Here is a 17,146-nt window from a genome sequence, read left to right on the forward strand (position 1 = left end):
CACTAATTCTTTACACGCAAAATTGACATAATCAATAGTTTCAATGGGATTGTTGTAAGAATGAGGAATATCAGTTCTTTCAATAAGTTGATTTTCAAAGTTAAACTACAAACAAGATATAAGTTTAGTTATTGAATGAAATGACAAAATATAAATTAATAAAAGAATATGGATTTAAAAAGCTTACTGCTCCAACAGAATATGCCCCATTTGGTGAAATATATTTCCTAGTCCTTTGTAGATACCACTCCATATATTGTGAGTAGTGATACAAAGGTTTTTGACCATGCACGTATCTCGACTATCCCACATTTGAATCCAAACTTCATGTTTTTGTGGCCAATTGTATTCGTTTTTGCCACGTATGTCCATTTTGTGCAGTTTGTCAAAGTTTGGTGGGTCTTGTGGAATAGGGTGTTGCAGTCCAAATTGTCTCATGACGTGATCTGCAGCATGCCATTCGACTGTTGTGAAGCAAATCAATGGCACACGGTTTCACTCTGTTCTACCACTTCCTCATCAGCATCTTCTGGAAGTTCTAGGTAGATGTTGTCAAGCCAAGAAAGTAGTACCCTTTGCCCCATTATTTGTTTATCTGATGGGATAACACCTAACAATTGTTGGCAAAGATCTCCCCAATCCAAACTTGTGTCTCCAGTAACAGCTTTTCCATCAATGAGAATTCCAAGCTGGTATGCAACATCTTCTAGTGTGATGGTGCACTCTCCATTAGGGAAATGGAAAGTGTGTGTTTCTGGCCTCCATCTCTCAACCATTGTTGTTAGAAGATTATTATTGATTCCAGCTCCTCCAATATTCAACAAGTTGGCAAAAGCAGTGTTGCGAATAACTTGTTCAGAAGGTAGAGTTTGACATAAATTGTATCTAGCACGAAATAGAGTTTCTTCACCATTCCAGAAGTAGATATATGTTTTTCTTGAAGTGTTAATAGAGAGGTGTTGAAAGGGCCTGGACTAAAATATTCTATTGCTTTGAATGATAATATAAGAGTGGAGAAAATAGAAGAGAATGTGAGAATTTGAGTAGAATGTGTGAGTGTAAAGTGGGAGAAGATGAGTGTGGCATTTAAAGGAAAATGTAATTATCATTCAAAAGGTGTAAATATTTTCAAATGCATGTAAAATTCAAATTTCAAAGTGCACATGCAATTTTCATTCAATGTTTCTTGTCATTAAATCTTCAATAGTGTGTGTCATAGCATGCATGCTTTTTTATGACACAAAAGGCATGCATTGGTCATTCAAAGGGTGTAAGATTTAATATGTCATTACTTTTTTAGATAATATTTTGAAGGTCTATGGGATTCACTTTCAGCCAATCGGTAATTAAGAATATTGGCCTCCTTATTCAGGACCATCATTCATTCCTAATCTTGTTATGCGTAGGAAGCGAACTGGAAGACCAAAAACGAAACAGATACATAATGAAATGGATGAAGTTCAATCTCAATGGATTAAAAAATGTGAATGGTGTAGGTCTGAAGGACATAACAGAAAGAATTGTCCATTCCGAATGAGGGAAGTCGGTGAGAGTTCTAGGCAACCCGGTAATAATGAGTAGTTAATATAATATTATGAATATGTTTTAAGTCATTGTGTACGATGTGTTTTAAATTAATATGTATGAATCTGTTTTGCATGTACACTCAGATTCCAATGCAATGACATATTAAATCTTACACCCTTTCAATGACCAATGCATACCTCTCGTGTCATAAAAAAACATGCATGCTATGACACACACTATTAAAAATTCAATGACAAGAAACATTGAATGACAATTGCATGTGCACTTCGAAATTTGAATTTTACATGCATTTGAAAATATTTACACATTTTGAATGATAATTACATTTTTCCTTTAAATACCACACTCATCTTCTCCCACTTTACACTCACACATTCTACTCAAATTCTCACATTCTCTTCTATTTTCTCCACTATTATATTATCACTCAAAGCAATGGAATATTTTGGTCCAGACCCTTTCAACACCTCTCTATTAACACTTCAAGAAAAACATATATCTACTTCTACATGGAATGGTGAAGAAACTCTATTTCGTGCTAGATACAATTTATGGCAAACTCTACCTTCTGAACAAGTGTTACAAGTTATTCGCAACACTGCTTTTGCCAACTTGTTGAATATTGGAGGAGCTGGAATCAATAATAATCTTCTAACAGCAATGGTTGAGAGATGGAGGCCAGAAACACACACTTTCCATTTCCCTAATGGAGAGTGCACCATCACACTAGAAGATGTTGCATACCAGCTTGGAATTCTCATTGATGGAAAAGCTGTTACTGGAGACACAAGTTTGGATTGGGGAGATCTTTGCCAACAATTGTTAGGTGTTACCCCATCAGATAAACAAATAATGGGGCAAAGGGTACTACTTTCTTGGCTTGACAGCATCTACCAAGAACTTCCAGAAGATGTTGATGAGGAAGTGGTAGAACAGAGTGAAACTGTGTTTGAGTTGAACAGCAAGGGCCTGGACAAATCCCTGATATTTCACGTGCACGTGTGCCATTGATTTGTTTCGCAACAGTCGAATGGCATGCTGCAGATCACGTCATGAGACAATTTGGACTGCAACAACCTATTCCACAAGACCCACCAAACTTTGACAAACTGCACAAAATGGACTTACGTGGCAAAAACGAATACAATTGGCCACAAAAACATGAAGTTTGGATTCAAATGTGGGATAGTCGAGATATGTGCGTGGTCAACGGTATTCCAGATACTGAACCTTTGTATCACTACTCACAATATATGGAGTGGTATCTACAAAGGACTAGGAACTATATTTCACCAAATGGGGCATATGCTGTTGGAACAGTAAGCTTTTTAAATCCATATTCTTTTATTAATTTATATTTTGTCATTTCATTCAATAACTAAACTTATATATTGTTTGTAGTTTAACTTTGAAAATCAACTTATTGAAAGAACTGATGTTCCTAATTCTTACGACAATCTCATCGAAACTATTGATTATGTCAATTTTGCGTGTAAAGAATTAGTGAATGCATTGTTACAGTTAAATCCAACAGCCTTCAAAAATTCCCGAGTTAGAGCTCCTCCTCCTCAACAATTCAACATGCATGCATATGAGTCTGAACCTCAACATCAAAGTTCAACTCAAAACAGTTTCACTCTGAGGCACAAGTACCATCACCTTATCTTCAAGGAGAACAACCCTATGGAGCTTTCACAACATTTCCAACTACCTACCATATGGGAGAAGGTTCTCAATATCAACAATCATTGCCATCAATGTTTGCTACCAGTTCAAATACACCAATGTCGGCATATGGTTCACAAGGTTTTTACCGTCCTACTACAGTCCTACACCATCCACATTTTTTAATCCGTTGAGATTGAACTTCATCCATTTCATTATGTATCCGTTTCGTTTTTTGTCTTCCAGTTCGCTTCCTATGTATAACAGGATTAGGAATGAATGAGGGTCCTGAATATGAATGAGGGTCCTGAATAAGGAGGCCAATATTCTTCATTACCTAATCCTGTTATGCGTAGGAAGCGAACTGGAAGACCAAAAACGAAACAGATACATAATGAAATGGATGAAGTTCAATCTCAATGGATTAAAAAATGTGAATGGTGTAGGTCTGAAGGACATAACAGAAAGAATTGTCCATTCCGAATGAGGGAAGTCGGTGAGAGTTCTAGGCAACCCGGTAATAATGAGTAGTTAATATAATATTATGAATATGTTTTAAGTCATTGTGTACGATGTGTTTTAAATTAATATGTATGAATCTGTTTGAAATCAATGTCTATGAATCTCAATAAATAACCTTATTTTACATCATACAAAATAAAAATATAGTATAAATCAAAAACTCTAATTATACAAAACTCATGCAACAAAAAACTCATCTAAAATTCCAAAAAACCTTTACCAATTTAGGTTTCAAAGTGATACATGTAACTGAATGAATAATCTTAGTTTACATCATACAAAATAAAAAATATAATACAAATAATAATCTATAATTTTGATATAACTCATGCAACTCAAAAACCATAACAAAATTCTTAAAAACCCTGGACCGGAAACACCGGTCCAAGGCAAAGAAAAAAAGAAGAAAAAAAAAGTGGGAGGGGTCTCGTGCATGGAGTGCGAGATTAGGAGAGAGAAAATTAATCTCGTGTACCCCATACATGAGTTTGGTGGGGCAAAACTGTTTCCCAGGAATGGTGTACCCTATGCACGATTTTAATAAAAAGTATACTAGTTCCGTAATATTTTAAAAAGTTATACCAAAGTGGTAATAAGACAGTCAAAATATACCAGAAATGTGAATTTTCCTATAAATGGGTTAGAGTTCCTTGTGCTCTTACCAAATTAATTGGTTTATAAAATATTGGCAAGTAGGGTTTGAAATAGTATGGCTAGGCTACCTAAATAAGCCTACTTCTGCATTCTAATGCCTAGGCAAATAAACCTACTGCTTTATAATGTCCACATGTATAACTTACCATATATTGTTTTTTAGACATGATTGTTTTTTTAGGCTCAACCTGACATGTTTACAAGTCTCCATTTTCCTTAAGACTTTGTATATAGATAAAATAAAAAACTGTTAAAAAAATAAAATTAGCAATTAAAAAGCTCTTCATATTCAAATGGATACAAGTGTAGATAAAATTATAAATACGGAATCAATCAGATAAATTAACTGAAAGGTCCATGATTAGTTCATCTTAAATGTTTGATTATATTAAAGTCTAATCTTATTACAGATTTACAATAGTAATCAGCCATTCAGGCTAGAAAGAAAATGGAGATGTATGGAATGGATGATTTTCTAAGACAGACTAATCACCAATTCTCTGTTCTCTTCACTAACTTAAGCAAATACATATGAACAAATTTATTGCACAGTTACAAGGTACTTATATCTCTTAATTATATCTTGTCTCTCTTAGCTTTTTAAACTAAATAAAAGAGCATTTTCAGTATGGTATCATTCTTTCCCTATCCTAGAAATGGATGGGACAAAAATGGTATATTGCATTTGTTCTGCTTCAACTTAACTTAACTCATTAAATATAACTGAGACATAAGTACATGGAAAAAACTTCTCTAGAAGTAAGCTTAAGTGTAAAGTGAGCAATTAAGACATGGCCGATGATTAGTTGAAGTGAAATGAGATCTTTATGCACTTTAACTAATCAAGGGTAGATACGGATTTTGTTGTTAACACATGTACGCTCATGCTCACTTTAGAGAAGCCTTATCCAAAGCATGGTAGTTTACATTACCTAGCCTCTCTTCTGCTGATGCTGATTCTGATATTGTCTCGTTAAAATTTCAGCATATAGAATCTCATTCCATGCATCAGGAACACCTGGAAGGCACCAGTGACTGCAGTCTTGGTATCGCAATGGTGATTTCCTTTCCTCGGGTGATAGGTTTAGTTTCCTGTATATCGAGGGATGACCGTCCTTCCGAAAATCTGTCATTCTAGTGATATTCAAGTAGGTGACATTGGTTTTCATAAACTTCAGCACATTTTCCAAAACCCTCATCTTAGGTGGGTATTGATTTAGGTACTTCTCATTATTGATGGGCTCAGTTTCACTGTCACATGCTCCACCCGAATTCCATTGCCCGCCACTGCAGTATGATAATAGAAACAGGAAAGTTTGTACGATCAGTAGGTATTTAATTTTAGTTCCATGGTCTAATGTGTGTGCAAGCAATATGTTCTCAGTAGGAGAATTTTTTGTATAAATTTGAAGCACCAAAGTTGCTTTCGCTAGACCAGTCATGTATGATATACTTGCTACATTAATCAAAGATGTGACTGGCCTAATGCGCCCAACATGGATGCTTTAGGTTTATGCGAGAATTTTTCCTAGACTTGAATGATGAAACTAAATCCGAGAGTAATGGGAGATCAAAATAAGAGAAAAATCGGCAATTGAATTGCACTTCACCTGAAATGGGAAGCAGAATAGCCTCTGAAGAAGACCATAGACTTGGATGGGTTTACATTGGCATCAACCCACCTGCTCCATGTTGTGATAGCTTTTCGGAAAGCCTCGAGAACATTTAGTTCATGATAGATATGGCTACCTTCTTGGTAATAATCCTCCCTGGAAATATCCATGAACAATATAGTTCACATTAATAACAAGGTTTACGTCTTATCATGGAATTCAAAAAACAATTATGGATATGGATAATTAGACAACGATAAACAGAAAATATGAAGAGGAAATTGCAACATTCTTTTACCCTTTAGCAGTTTTATCATGAGTCCACCAATGACCAGTGTTGAAGACAATAATATCTGCATCTTTATATTGATCTGAAGATCGACCAACTAAATCGAGACGAAGTGTTTCCTTCTTTGTTCCATTCTTGTCAGGCATCTCCCACTCTTGAACTAAGAATGGAGATACAAAAAGCTCCACGGTGAACTTATAATCCTACCAGGCCATTCATACAAAGCCAACATCATGAGGAAATGAATAGCAAAATCAAACAGAAAGATAGAAAACTATAATGCAAAAGAGTTTAATACATACTTTGAATATGAATGAATAAGAAGCTTCGCCTCTGAAATGGACCCTTCCATTTACTTCATAAACTCTGCTTTTATGTTTTGCAGCATTTCTTAGTATGCAAATCAGAGATTCCCACATGTTCCTGTTGAGAGAATCGCCAACAAAAACCAGTCTCTTTCCCCTCAATAAGTCCAGCAATCGATGGCCATCCAGCCTGTAAGCAATTCAACAATTTACATATTAGCAAAGTCCACCAAACTGAAAACTCAATTCCTGTGGGTGACACTTATTAGTGGGGCAGTCACGCACTAAAAGGGATTAGTTCCAAACCCATAGGGTGAGGGGAAACTTTTGGTTATATCAACAACAAAAAAGTCCACCAAACTGAGATCCCAAAGAAATAGCTGATGGATCAATTATAACAGACTACAAAAAAAAAAAAGCAACCGCAAAAAGCATCCCCAGTAAAACACTAACATAAAGTAGAAAATCTTGGTGAGCTTGGACTAACACAAACATTCATCAAATTGAAAAGTGCTAGACACAACTAGTTATACTTTATATTTGGATTAGCTTACTTTGTGTTTCAAATTACTTATTATCAAAAGCTTAGTTGCATTCATAATAGTTCACAACAACCAACCTTTAATCCTACTAGGTGAGATTGGCTACATGGATAGAACATATAACGTTCTATCATAATCATGCTCATTGATCTTTAAGAGTTTCTTAATTGTTACACCTATGGTTTTCCTTAGCCTCTCTCTTCCTTCTGGGAATTGGACTAACCCACATTTAGTCTACTCTCTTACGAGGGTTTCTCCTGGTCTCCTCCATACATGTCCAAACCACCTAAAGGCCGACTCTACCATCTTTTCCACTAGGAGCTACTTCTTTGCCCCAAAATTTATTTTCTAAGCTCGATCCAAATTAATCAAGATCTAATGTAATCTCTAGATAACAAAATAATCAAAATTCCAAACAAAAAGGCTATAAAAAATAATGGAACCCTAGATACATGAGATTTACAAACCTTGGGAGAGTGCATCCCTTGGGCTTCCACTTATATTTCTGATAGTTCTTATCAAGCCTTCCATTTCTAATACAATTGAACTGTTCATCAATCAGATCAGTGCAAGAACCTGATTCATAAAGTGGGTATGAATCATCCTTCACCCACTCTCCATCAAAAAAATCACACTTTATCAGAGACTCCAAATATTCATCTTTCTCTCTAGCTCCATTTTTCTCATTGTTTTGTTTCTTCGCCAAAGAAGCTGTGTAATTATTTGAAACAACACCCTTCACAGCAGAAGAAGAAGAAGAAGAAGAAGAAGCATTTGAACTAGAAACATTGGTTGCAGCAGGAACAGTAGCATTTGTAGTTTGATTTTTCTTCACAGATTTAGCTTCATCAGGCTTCAAAGTTTGATTTTTAAAACCCACTTCCTTGTTTACAAGGGAAGTTGAATCCCCTTGCAAAGATGAGTTTTTTATGGTGGAAATTGTGGTTTGGTTTGTGCTTGGAATTGAAACTGGAACTGCATCTTGTGATGAATTTACTAAGCTTTGAGTTATGTTTTCTAAAGAGGGTGCCTTGAAAGTTTCTTCATTTGGGTTGGGATTAGGAGATTGAGAAGTAGCATTAGTGGATCTAGAAGAATTGGTAGTGTTTGGAAAAAGGAATGAGAAGAAAGGAGAGAGCTGAGATTTATATGAATCAGGTGTTGTTGCAGTAGTTGTAGAAGATGAGAATATGTTGGTGAACCAAGGAGATGAAGCATTTGGAGAAGGTGAAAAGGCTAAGAAAACAGTAACAGAAACAAAGACAAGTGTGAAAACATATGCAAAAGTAACTGTTTTTCTTGCTTTGAGAATGGAGAAGATGTTTTTTAGGTCTGTGACCAGGTGGTGGTTGTTGTTATTACCAACACCAATGAGTTCATATTTTGTAGCATCAGCCATGGTGGTTTGTGTTGTTGTTGTTCCTGTTTTTGTGATAGAACTCAAAAATGAAAGTGATGAGACAGAAAAATGTTGATATACCTAAGTACTTGTGTTTGTGTTGTTATTTGTGAAGACCTGTGTCAGATAGAGAGTGTGAAAGGTAAAGAGAAAAATGATGAATGGAGTAGTTGAGTGGGGTGAGTGATGTTTGAGTAATCAAACTAATGAAGTATAAGAAGTGTGTTTAATATTTTACTAGACTGGACCAGAGTCTTAAAAGTGTAGAGAGAAAATGACTCAATAATAGAAATGACCCAGTATTTTATAGGTTGCCGACTTAGTTATCAGTGGTATATATTAGAGATAAGAGGAATCTTGTATCATTCTGGTTTTTTTTCCGTACAATGGAAAGAATAACAAAGAAAAGGCTAAAACATAGGGGTGAGATGCGTTCTTGTAGGTGGAGAGTCTCATGACTTCAAGTCATCATGAGTCCCACAACTAAACTTAGACATATGGTCTGTCAACTTGTTTCTTTATTTGAAAATATGTTGGACTCGAATATTCCAATTTCTAGTAAACAAACCATTAATGTTATGAATAACTTCAGATAAATACTCCAAACGAATCTGCAACCTATCTGAAATGATATAGATCACCTTCAGGCAGTCTCTCTAAGATTATCTTATGGTGACCCAAACTCCCAGCCAACCTTGACCCATGTTCAATAGCTAGAAGCTCTACTAGAATGGGAGTTCCAATACTTAGGTTGTCCGAGAACTCTGATAACTTTCATGATTGCGAATAACTCCACCACTTCCAATATTTTCGTCTCTCAAACTACATTTTCTATCTATATTAAGTTTAACCATGAAATCATGGTGGACATGGATACTTCATTAGAAAATATGTTTTTAGAACACCAATCCTTGAAATAATGATGGACATTTCTAACGACATAGGCTAAATCTCAAGTATTATTACCAAATATCATGTTGTTGCCCCACCTCTAAGCCCACTACAAACCCACTAAAAAGAGCAAATTGTTCTTGTGGCGAGTGTTCTCCACTAGCTAGGACATGAAACATTGATTATCCCAAAAAAACTTGATCATTGAAGTTCAAACGACGTCATAAAATAGCAGAATTGTAACAATCTCAAAAGGTATGGAGAAGGTCCACATATCATTGTTGCATCAGCAGGTAGGAGTAGTAGTCATATTCCTCTTATAGCAAAGAAAGTTAGTAGGCAATGAATCATGAGCAGAAAATCATCATAAAAACTTTATTTTTTCAAGGGCTTGTATTCTCCACAAACACCTACAGTGGCTTGGAAAGGGCACAACCACATTCGTACTTTTTCTCCACCAGTAGCCTGAATTTGTTGGGTAACACTCTGTTGCATTGTCCTCCCAAATCCAAGAGTCATTGTCGTGCTAAGAAGATGGAATAGGTATTGAAAGGATATTACCTTTCACATGGCTAGGAAGTAAAGTGTACAAAATACTTAAATCTCAGCAACCTTCCTCTACAGATCTTTCACCTGCGGTTGTGGGTCAGAAATATTAATAAAATCAACTATAAAACTAAAATAACCCATACCTGACCAATTAATATACTAGAATGATCGACCACCATCTCTTAACTTAAAACTGAATCCATCACTCAACTCCATGGTTGCTTTCACAATATTTTAATATTAAATAAAGTAAATGAAAGATATTGTTTATTTATTATCTTGAAAATATAAAAGTATATTTGTTTTTTTAGTTAGTTTTTATCTTACTTTTTTGTTTTCAAAAATACTTTTATAATTAAATAAGGCACATGTCATAATTTTAGTGATCGAATAAGATAATTTATTTACTCGTATAAAAGATAAGTTTTATTCATCATTATGTATTTATGATAACAAAATTAGAGAATCAATAATACTTTCGACCAAACAATGTTGCTTTCACAATATTTTAATATTAAATAAAGTATATGAAATATATTATCTATTTATTATCTTGAAAATATAAAAATATATATGTTTTTTTGGTTAGTGTTATCCTTTTTTTATTTTTGTAAATAATATTATGGAAAAATATTAAATAAGACATATGATATAATTTTAATGATCAAGGATATAACTTATCTCCTTATATGAAGCGATATTTTTTATCATTATGTATATATGATGCAAAAAAATAGAGAATTAATAATACTTTTAACCAAACATGATGAGTTATTGAATATGACATAGATCAGGCTGAATAATGTTTATACCTCACGCCTTAAAATATTGATAATGTCTAATTTTTTAACCCAAACTGACTATATACTCAATAAAATTTAACTCTCTTTAAACTCAATCATGATTAAACTATATTAAATGAGTGGGTAAAGTCGATCCTACTCAACCCTAAATAATATAGCCATATGATATGAAGAGATCCAATAAAGGCCGTTACTGCCATGTGCCATGCCACCGTGTCGGTGAAGCCGTGTTTGAAGTTGGAATATTGGATTGAGTCATTTTCCAAGAACCAGTGTTTGAATTCCAAACCACGTTACAAATTATTTTATCATTGGAAAATCATGTTCATTTATTCGAAAACAAATTTATGGCATTTTTTATGGGCAAAATTTGTGAGGGAAAGGGAAATTTAATTATCAATTGTGGAAAATAAACAAAATCCGGAAAGGGTTACTTCACATTTGTGGTCAAACAACGATGTAATATGACAATAGTATAAAGATTTATACATCATTCAATACTTATATTATAATATTTTTTAAAGAGTTAATAATAATAATACATGAATTATATTTTTAAAGAGTTAATATAATAAAACATAAATTATATTTTTAAAGATTTAATAATAATAAAATATGAATGATATTGGACTATTAGTGATGATATAATAATAATATATAAAATTCATACATCATAATTACATATATTTTTCTTGCCAAAATTCACATTTGTGGAGTGGACTTCTTGCTCGACATGAACCATGAGAGGTAGGTAACTTTCCATCATTATGTTTAATAAGAGTAATTGTAATGTTTTACTCCTTAAATACATTTGGTCTCCAAATATTTTTATATAATACAACAAAAGTCCCCCATCATTTATTCTTAAAAAATAATAATAATGAAAGACACAATCATTATATAAAAACTTTATATTGTGCATAAATATTGGTATATTTAAAAAGTAAAAACATAGCATAATGTAAATGTTTTTTATATTATAATTACATTATTTATCATTTATTTTTAAATATTATTACTGACTTTTAAATAAAAATAATTAAAATAAATGATAGGATGATATATATATATATTAGAGTCATATTAAAGTTTGTTTACTGCACCAAATTTGATCCTCCCGAATTTCCGTCCAATTTTATAACGGGTCCATCAATTCTTGCGTTGTACCCCACTCGTTGACATGACACCAGCTTAACATTTATTGATGATAATGATAATTATTAACCTTTATAACTTCTTCCATTTCCACTTTCTCCTCTTTTCCTATATACCCCATTAATTTCTGACTCTAAAATCTGGCAAACTAAAAATAGGAAAAGGAAAAAAAATTAGGTAGCTGATGTTTGAGAAAAAAATGGTAAAATCATACATTAGTTGGTTTGACTATTTTTGTAAAGGATAATGTTAAAACTTAGAAATTGGAGGCAGTAGAGCAAATGAATTTTAGTACAATGTCTAGAAACAAATGGATTTCAGCACAATTTCTAGTTAAACGGATGTCTAGCAAATTATAAGTATAAAGATTAGGAAATATTTAGATATTAATGTTATATCTATAAATATAATTTTTATAATAAAGTAGTGTGATTATTTGACTTATATAACCAACATCAGCTAAAGAAATTAAAGTTTGATTATATTTGTAATTAAGCTATCTAACCTTCAAACTAATTAAGTGAAGTGTTATGTTATTTGATATTTAAGGTTACTCTTATCCACATAGTTTACGAAATTATTAAATGATATAAACTTTTGATATTATACTAAAGTAACTCTATTTATGAACGGATGTTAGTTCAAGTGATACATGTTTGATTCCCCTTAGCAAGGTCTCGGGTTCGAGTCTTGTCGATGGAGAAAATGTCCGCTAGGAGAGTTAACCTCACGTACATGTGGATGTTCCCGGCTCGGACAAGATTGCCTCCGGTGCGAGGATACTTGTGGGAAACAAAAAAAAAATAACTCCATTTAATTAACATTTATAGTTAAAATAAAAAACATGAATAACAAATAAGGACATAGTTGAAAAAGTAAAGTATATATTACTTTTAAGATTTAAAATTACAAATTATTTAAAATATGAAATGATATAGATCATAATAATCATATATCATCATATTAAATCTTTGTACTTACAGAAAATTAATAAGAAGATATAAGGTTACTCTATATTTATTAGAGTGTAAAATCTATATGTTAACAATGTAAAGATTTATATACTTACACCTCATTATCTACAATTTATTTGAATCATTTTTTTTAAAATCAAATAATTAAGTATTAATGATGGATGATGCATTGTCAATATATAACACTCATTCACTATGAATACATTTTTTTCTCTGCCTATTGTTCACCAAAGCATAATAAACAATGACAACAGTACGGCTTAGACTTCCGTACCTGAGTCTTCACGAATCAGGATATATTAAATTCATCCGCGTGAAGCTGGCTGGGGTTTTCCATCATCATCAGGTATTTGGGAGTGTTATTAGTGACATAAACTTTATTAACATCTATTATCCGTTCGATTTTTTATATTTTATTTGTGTCTTCATCCAATTAAAAATTGTAATATCTAAAAAACAGAAAATTAATATTTTATTATTATTTAATGAGATTTGATTGGTTTAAGATATATGGACAAAATTTTGTTTGGACCCATGATCCTTTTCAAACTTTACCATGTAAACACCGTGAATTTTCTGTATATGTTTTATTAATTATTTATTTTAACAACAATTAATTTTAGAAATTAAACGGTATTGAATTAGATTAAACTGTAGTTGAGTGTTAGTCTTGTTTTGTGATTTCTTCTTTTTTGGTAAATTTTCATAATTTTATGTGACGAAAAGTTTTTGAGCTGCGGTCGGACCCAAATTCGCCCGAATTCGGCATAATAACGTGTTTTTGAGTTCCGTAACTCGGAATTGAATTCCGATTGCGTCATTTGCTTCGAAATATTATTTCAAGTCAAGATAGACATCAAGTTTGTCCAGAATGCATTTCTAATTATTTTTCACTGCGAATTTCGTGTTTCAAAGTTCTAACCGTAAACCGAAATCGAGAGATTTTATTATCCGACCGGGTATTAGCCGACAATACTCGAGAACGGTTTAATCGAGAATGTGTTATCGAAAAGGTCACATCACTTTCATGTAAGAAGCTTGCTTATTTAACAAGCAAAAGTACATATTCTCTTACACAAAATCTCATCAATCACTCAATAAATTCTCTCACTCCACCACCATTAGATACATCACTTATGCTAGTCTAAATCTACTTACTTTGCATTAAATTTTCTGATTTGATGAGAATGTGGCTCTCCTATAAATACCTCACATCATTATCTCATTTTTACACTAAATTTCCTATATAAACTAATGTAGTCTTTTATTTTCTCTTCTTCATCTTCTTCTCATACTTCATAGAAAGTTATGAGCTTTTATTATGTTGTTCATAAAGTAGAGTTTATATTTGTTCTTTAAGTATTTTATGAAGGCATAACTAAATGAGATGATAATAAAGTCATATGAACCTTTATGTAGTTTTTGACTTTTGTAAATCTTGAAATTTCTTCCTTGTTCTTAGATGGAATAACTATATCTTTGGACAATGTTAGATGAGTTATTCGTTTGGAAATATTAGAAATTATTGTTAGTAATTGAATATGTTTAAAGGTGATGATTTTAATATCAAATGAACCTCTAATTCTTGAAAGTTTATGATGTTGATGAGTTGTTGTTGAAAATGTTTCATTTTTAGAAAGTATTATATTTAAAAATGGTTTAGCATATTTTACTATTTGATTTCCAAGTTAAAATAATGATTTGATATAAAAGATGATTTATTAAAGTCTTGACTTCATAAATTTAAAGCGTTATGAAGTTTTGGATATTAAAGTAGTAGAAAGTCTTAACTTAAGATTTATTTTCATGACTATGAAATTAACACTTACTAACCTTTGAGATTTTTCCTAAAAAATTAGGAGGTGTTAAGATGTTCAAAAATAATTGTTGTATTTATTTTAGTTGACTTACTTTAAAGTGGTAAGAATAACTAAAAGATGTTTAGTGTAAAATATTAAATTAAGAGTCATTCTTTTTCATGACTATGAAAATAACACTTACTAACCCTTGAGGTTTTTTCCTAAAAAATTAGGAGGTGTTAAGATGTTCAAAAAAAATTGTTGTATTTATTTTAGTTGACTTACTTTAAAGTGGTAAGAATAACTAAAAGATGTTTAGTGTAAAATATTAAATTAAGAGTCATTCTTTTTCATGACTATGAAAATAACACTTACTAACCCTTGAGGTTTTTCCTAAAAAAATAGGAGGTGTTAAGATGTTTATTGATTTTGTTTCAAGTTAATTACCTTAAAAATGATAAGTCTAGCTTAATGATCTTATTTTAAAAGGTTAGTTTTAGTAAAAATATTTTGCTTACAAAAAATAAGATTTATGAACTATCGGAAAAATGAAATGAAGTGGGAATACATGTCTAGAAAGATTCTGTCTAAGGAAAGTCTTAGTATTTAAGGGTATCTTTACGAACCACCTCTCTTTCTTGGGAACTAGCCTGGTGTATATCCATGGATTACGACATAATTCCGGTATAAGTTTTATTGAAAATCTTACTTTAAAAAGTGTTATTTGATTGTAAGACTTTCAATGACAAATGATGATTCAAGGATATTCAACCTTGAATTGGATGGACGAAAGCAATTAAATTCAATTTAAATTGCAAGTTTTATCTTCGCGTAAAAAGTTATTTCGTAAGTATAATTATTATCGTCAGTTAACTAATTAATGTTATTTTGATGTAATGAAGAGTTCGAGAGGAGATCGAATCAAGTAAGTTCACCTGCACACAGAGAACCTAGCAACCTGACACACTCAGGTGAGAGAGAAAATATCGTGACACAGTGGTGTCCGAATATGCATCCGGACCTTCAAACTCTCTCACAAGTTTGGAGTTGTCTTGGGTATTAAGAAAGCTTGTACTTAATCAATTACATGTTTGTTTGGATTAAGTACAACAATATTTCTTATACCGTTATGTTTATATATGCAAATACCATGTTTACTCTTGAATTATAATGTTTGAATGATTATTATGGGAATGATATGTATGTGATAATTGTTAAATTCAAAGTTTAAAAACATGTGATATAAATGAGAAATTTTTTCCTTGAGAAAAATAATTAAAATGGTATTCAGGCTATTCTCGCTTGAGCAAGACAGTTCTCGCTTGAGTGAGAAGTGTCTAGAGAAAATGAGTGTTTTAGCTCAGGGCGAGACAACTCTCGCTTGAGCTAAAATAGACACAAAGAGAACTGATTGTTTTCTCGCTTAAGCGAGACAACTCTCACTTAAGCCACAAATGCCTCACAAATGGATGTGCCCACGCTTGAGCAAGACAACTCTCGCTTGAGCGAGAGAGCTCCATACAGACTTGACTTCTTTTTAAGTCGTCTGAACGATAACTCTCATATATAATAACTATATGAAATTCTTGAAAGTAATAAAAGTAAGGAATTGTTTTGTTAAATGCGAGGGCCAAAGGGCCCGTTTTGGGCGTTTTTGGCGTCCGAGCAATCGTATTTCGCCCGGGCACGAACCAAACAGGTATGTTGACCAATTTTTGATGAATTTGTCACTTGAGCGACAGTCCCTCGCTTGGGTGAGAATCAGGAAGAGAATTGAGTATGTTTTAATGAGTTTGCCGCTTGAGTGACAATTTCTCGCTTGAGCGAGAGACATACAATATTTTTGACTGTTTCTGATTGTTTGATTGCTTAGGCAATAGCCCTATCTTGGATGTGAAGTGTATTTACACTTGGGAAAGACCATAATTCAGATGATTGAGCCTAGTGCCCAAAATTGACAAACTTATACAAGTACCTTTGTTCTTGCGCCTATTTAGGGCAAGGTTTCCGACTGTGATGTCGTGATTAAGGTGATGCCCAAAAAAAAGGATTACATGATACCACTCAGTGAGGTCGTCTGACCGTAAGAGGCTTAGCCATGTGGCCGTCCATGGTGATTCAGCGATGGTTCATAGTGGTAGGGATGTTATTCCTCTATTTACGTGTTGACGTAAGATTGGGTCCCACATGAAGCATTCCTTTGGGAGATATCTTAGGTTGGGCCGATCATATAAAATAATGATTAAAAGATTTAATTGGCTAACCTCGGTTAATTAGTATACTCATTATGGATAATGAAGTAGTGGAGAGGAAATTTACGGGAGACGAGCGAGCCCCGAGATGTTGAGAAGGACGACGATGGCGGTGGTTGGTCAGCAAAGTCTCGAGGGTGAGCCTAGGTGAGACGAGTCCCTTGTATTCCTGGATGAGGTATTCTG

General features: G+C 33.0%; 1 protein-coding gene across 1 annotated transcript; it reads right to left on the reverse strand.

Moving 5' to 3' along the window:
• LOC109330023 (protein trichome birefringence) lies at nt 4,732–8,756 on the reverse strand. The gene is made up of 5 exons (XM_019563983.1): nt 7,606–8,756; nt 6,594–6,786; nt 6,301–6,494; nt 6,000–6,158; nt 4,732–5,676 (listed from the first exon to the last, which is right to left on the reverse strand). Exons 1-5 carry the CDS (start codon nt 8,535–8,537, stop codon nt 5,322–5,324), a joined length of 1,833 nt encoding a protein of 610 aa, XP_019419528.1. The 5' UTR covers nt 8,538–8,756; the 3' UTR covers nt 4,732–5,321.

The sequence above is a fragment of the Lupinus angustifolius genome, chromosome LG16 (assembly GCF_001865875.1).
Source record: "Lupinus angustifolius cultivar Tanjil chromosome LG16, LupAngTanjil_v1.0, whole genome shotgun sequence".
In the NCBI taxonomy this organism is placed as follows: domain Eukaryota; kingdom Viridiplantae; phylum Streptophyta; class Magnoliopsida; order Fabales; family Fabaceae; genus Lupinus; species Lupinus angustifolius.

Excerpts from the sequence above, each read along its gene's own strand:
- LOC109330023 (XM_019563983.1), bottom strand. The coding sequence starts at position 8,537 with ATGGCTGATGCTACAAAATATGAACTCATTGGTGTTGGTAATAACAAC. Across the intron at positions 6,787-7,605 it reads AAGGGATGCACTCTCCCAAG|GCTGGATGGCCATCGATTGC; the intron begins GTTTGTAAATCT and ends AATTGCTTACAG. Across the intron at positions 5,677-5,999 it reads TATTCTGCTTCCCATTTCAG|TGGCGGGCAATGGAATTCGG; the intron begins GTGAAGTGCAAT and ends ATCATACTGCAG.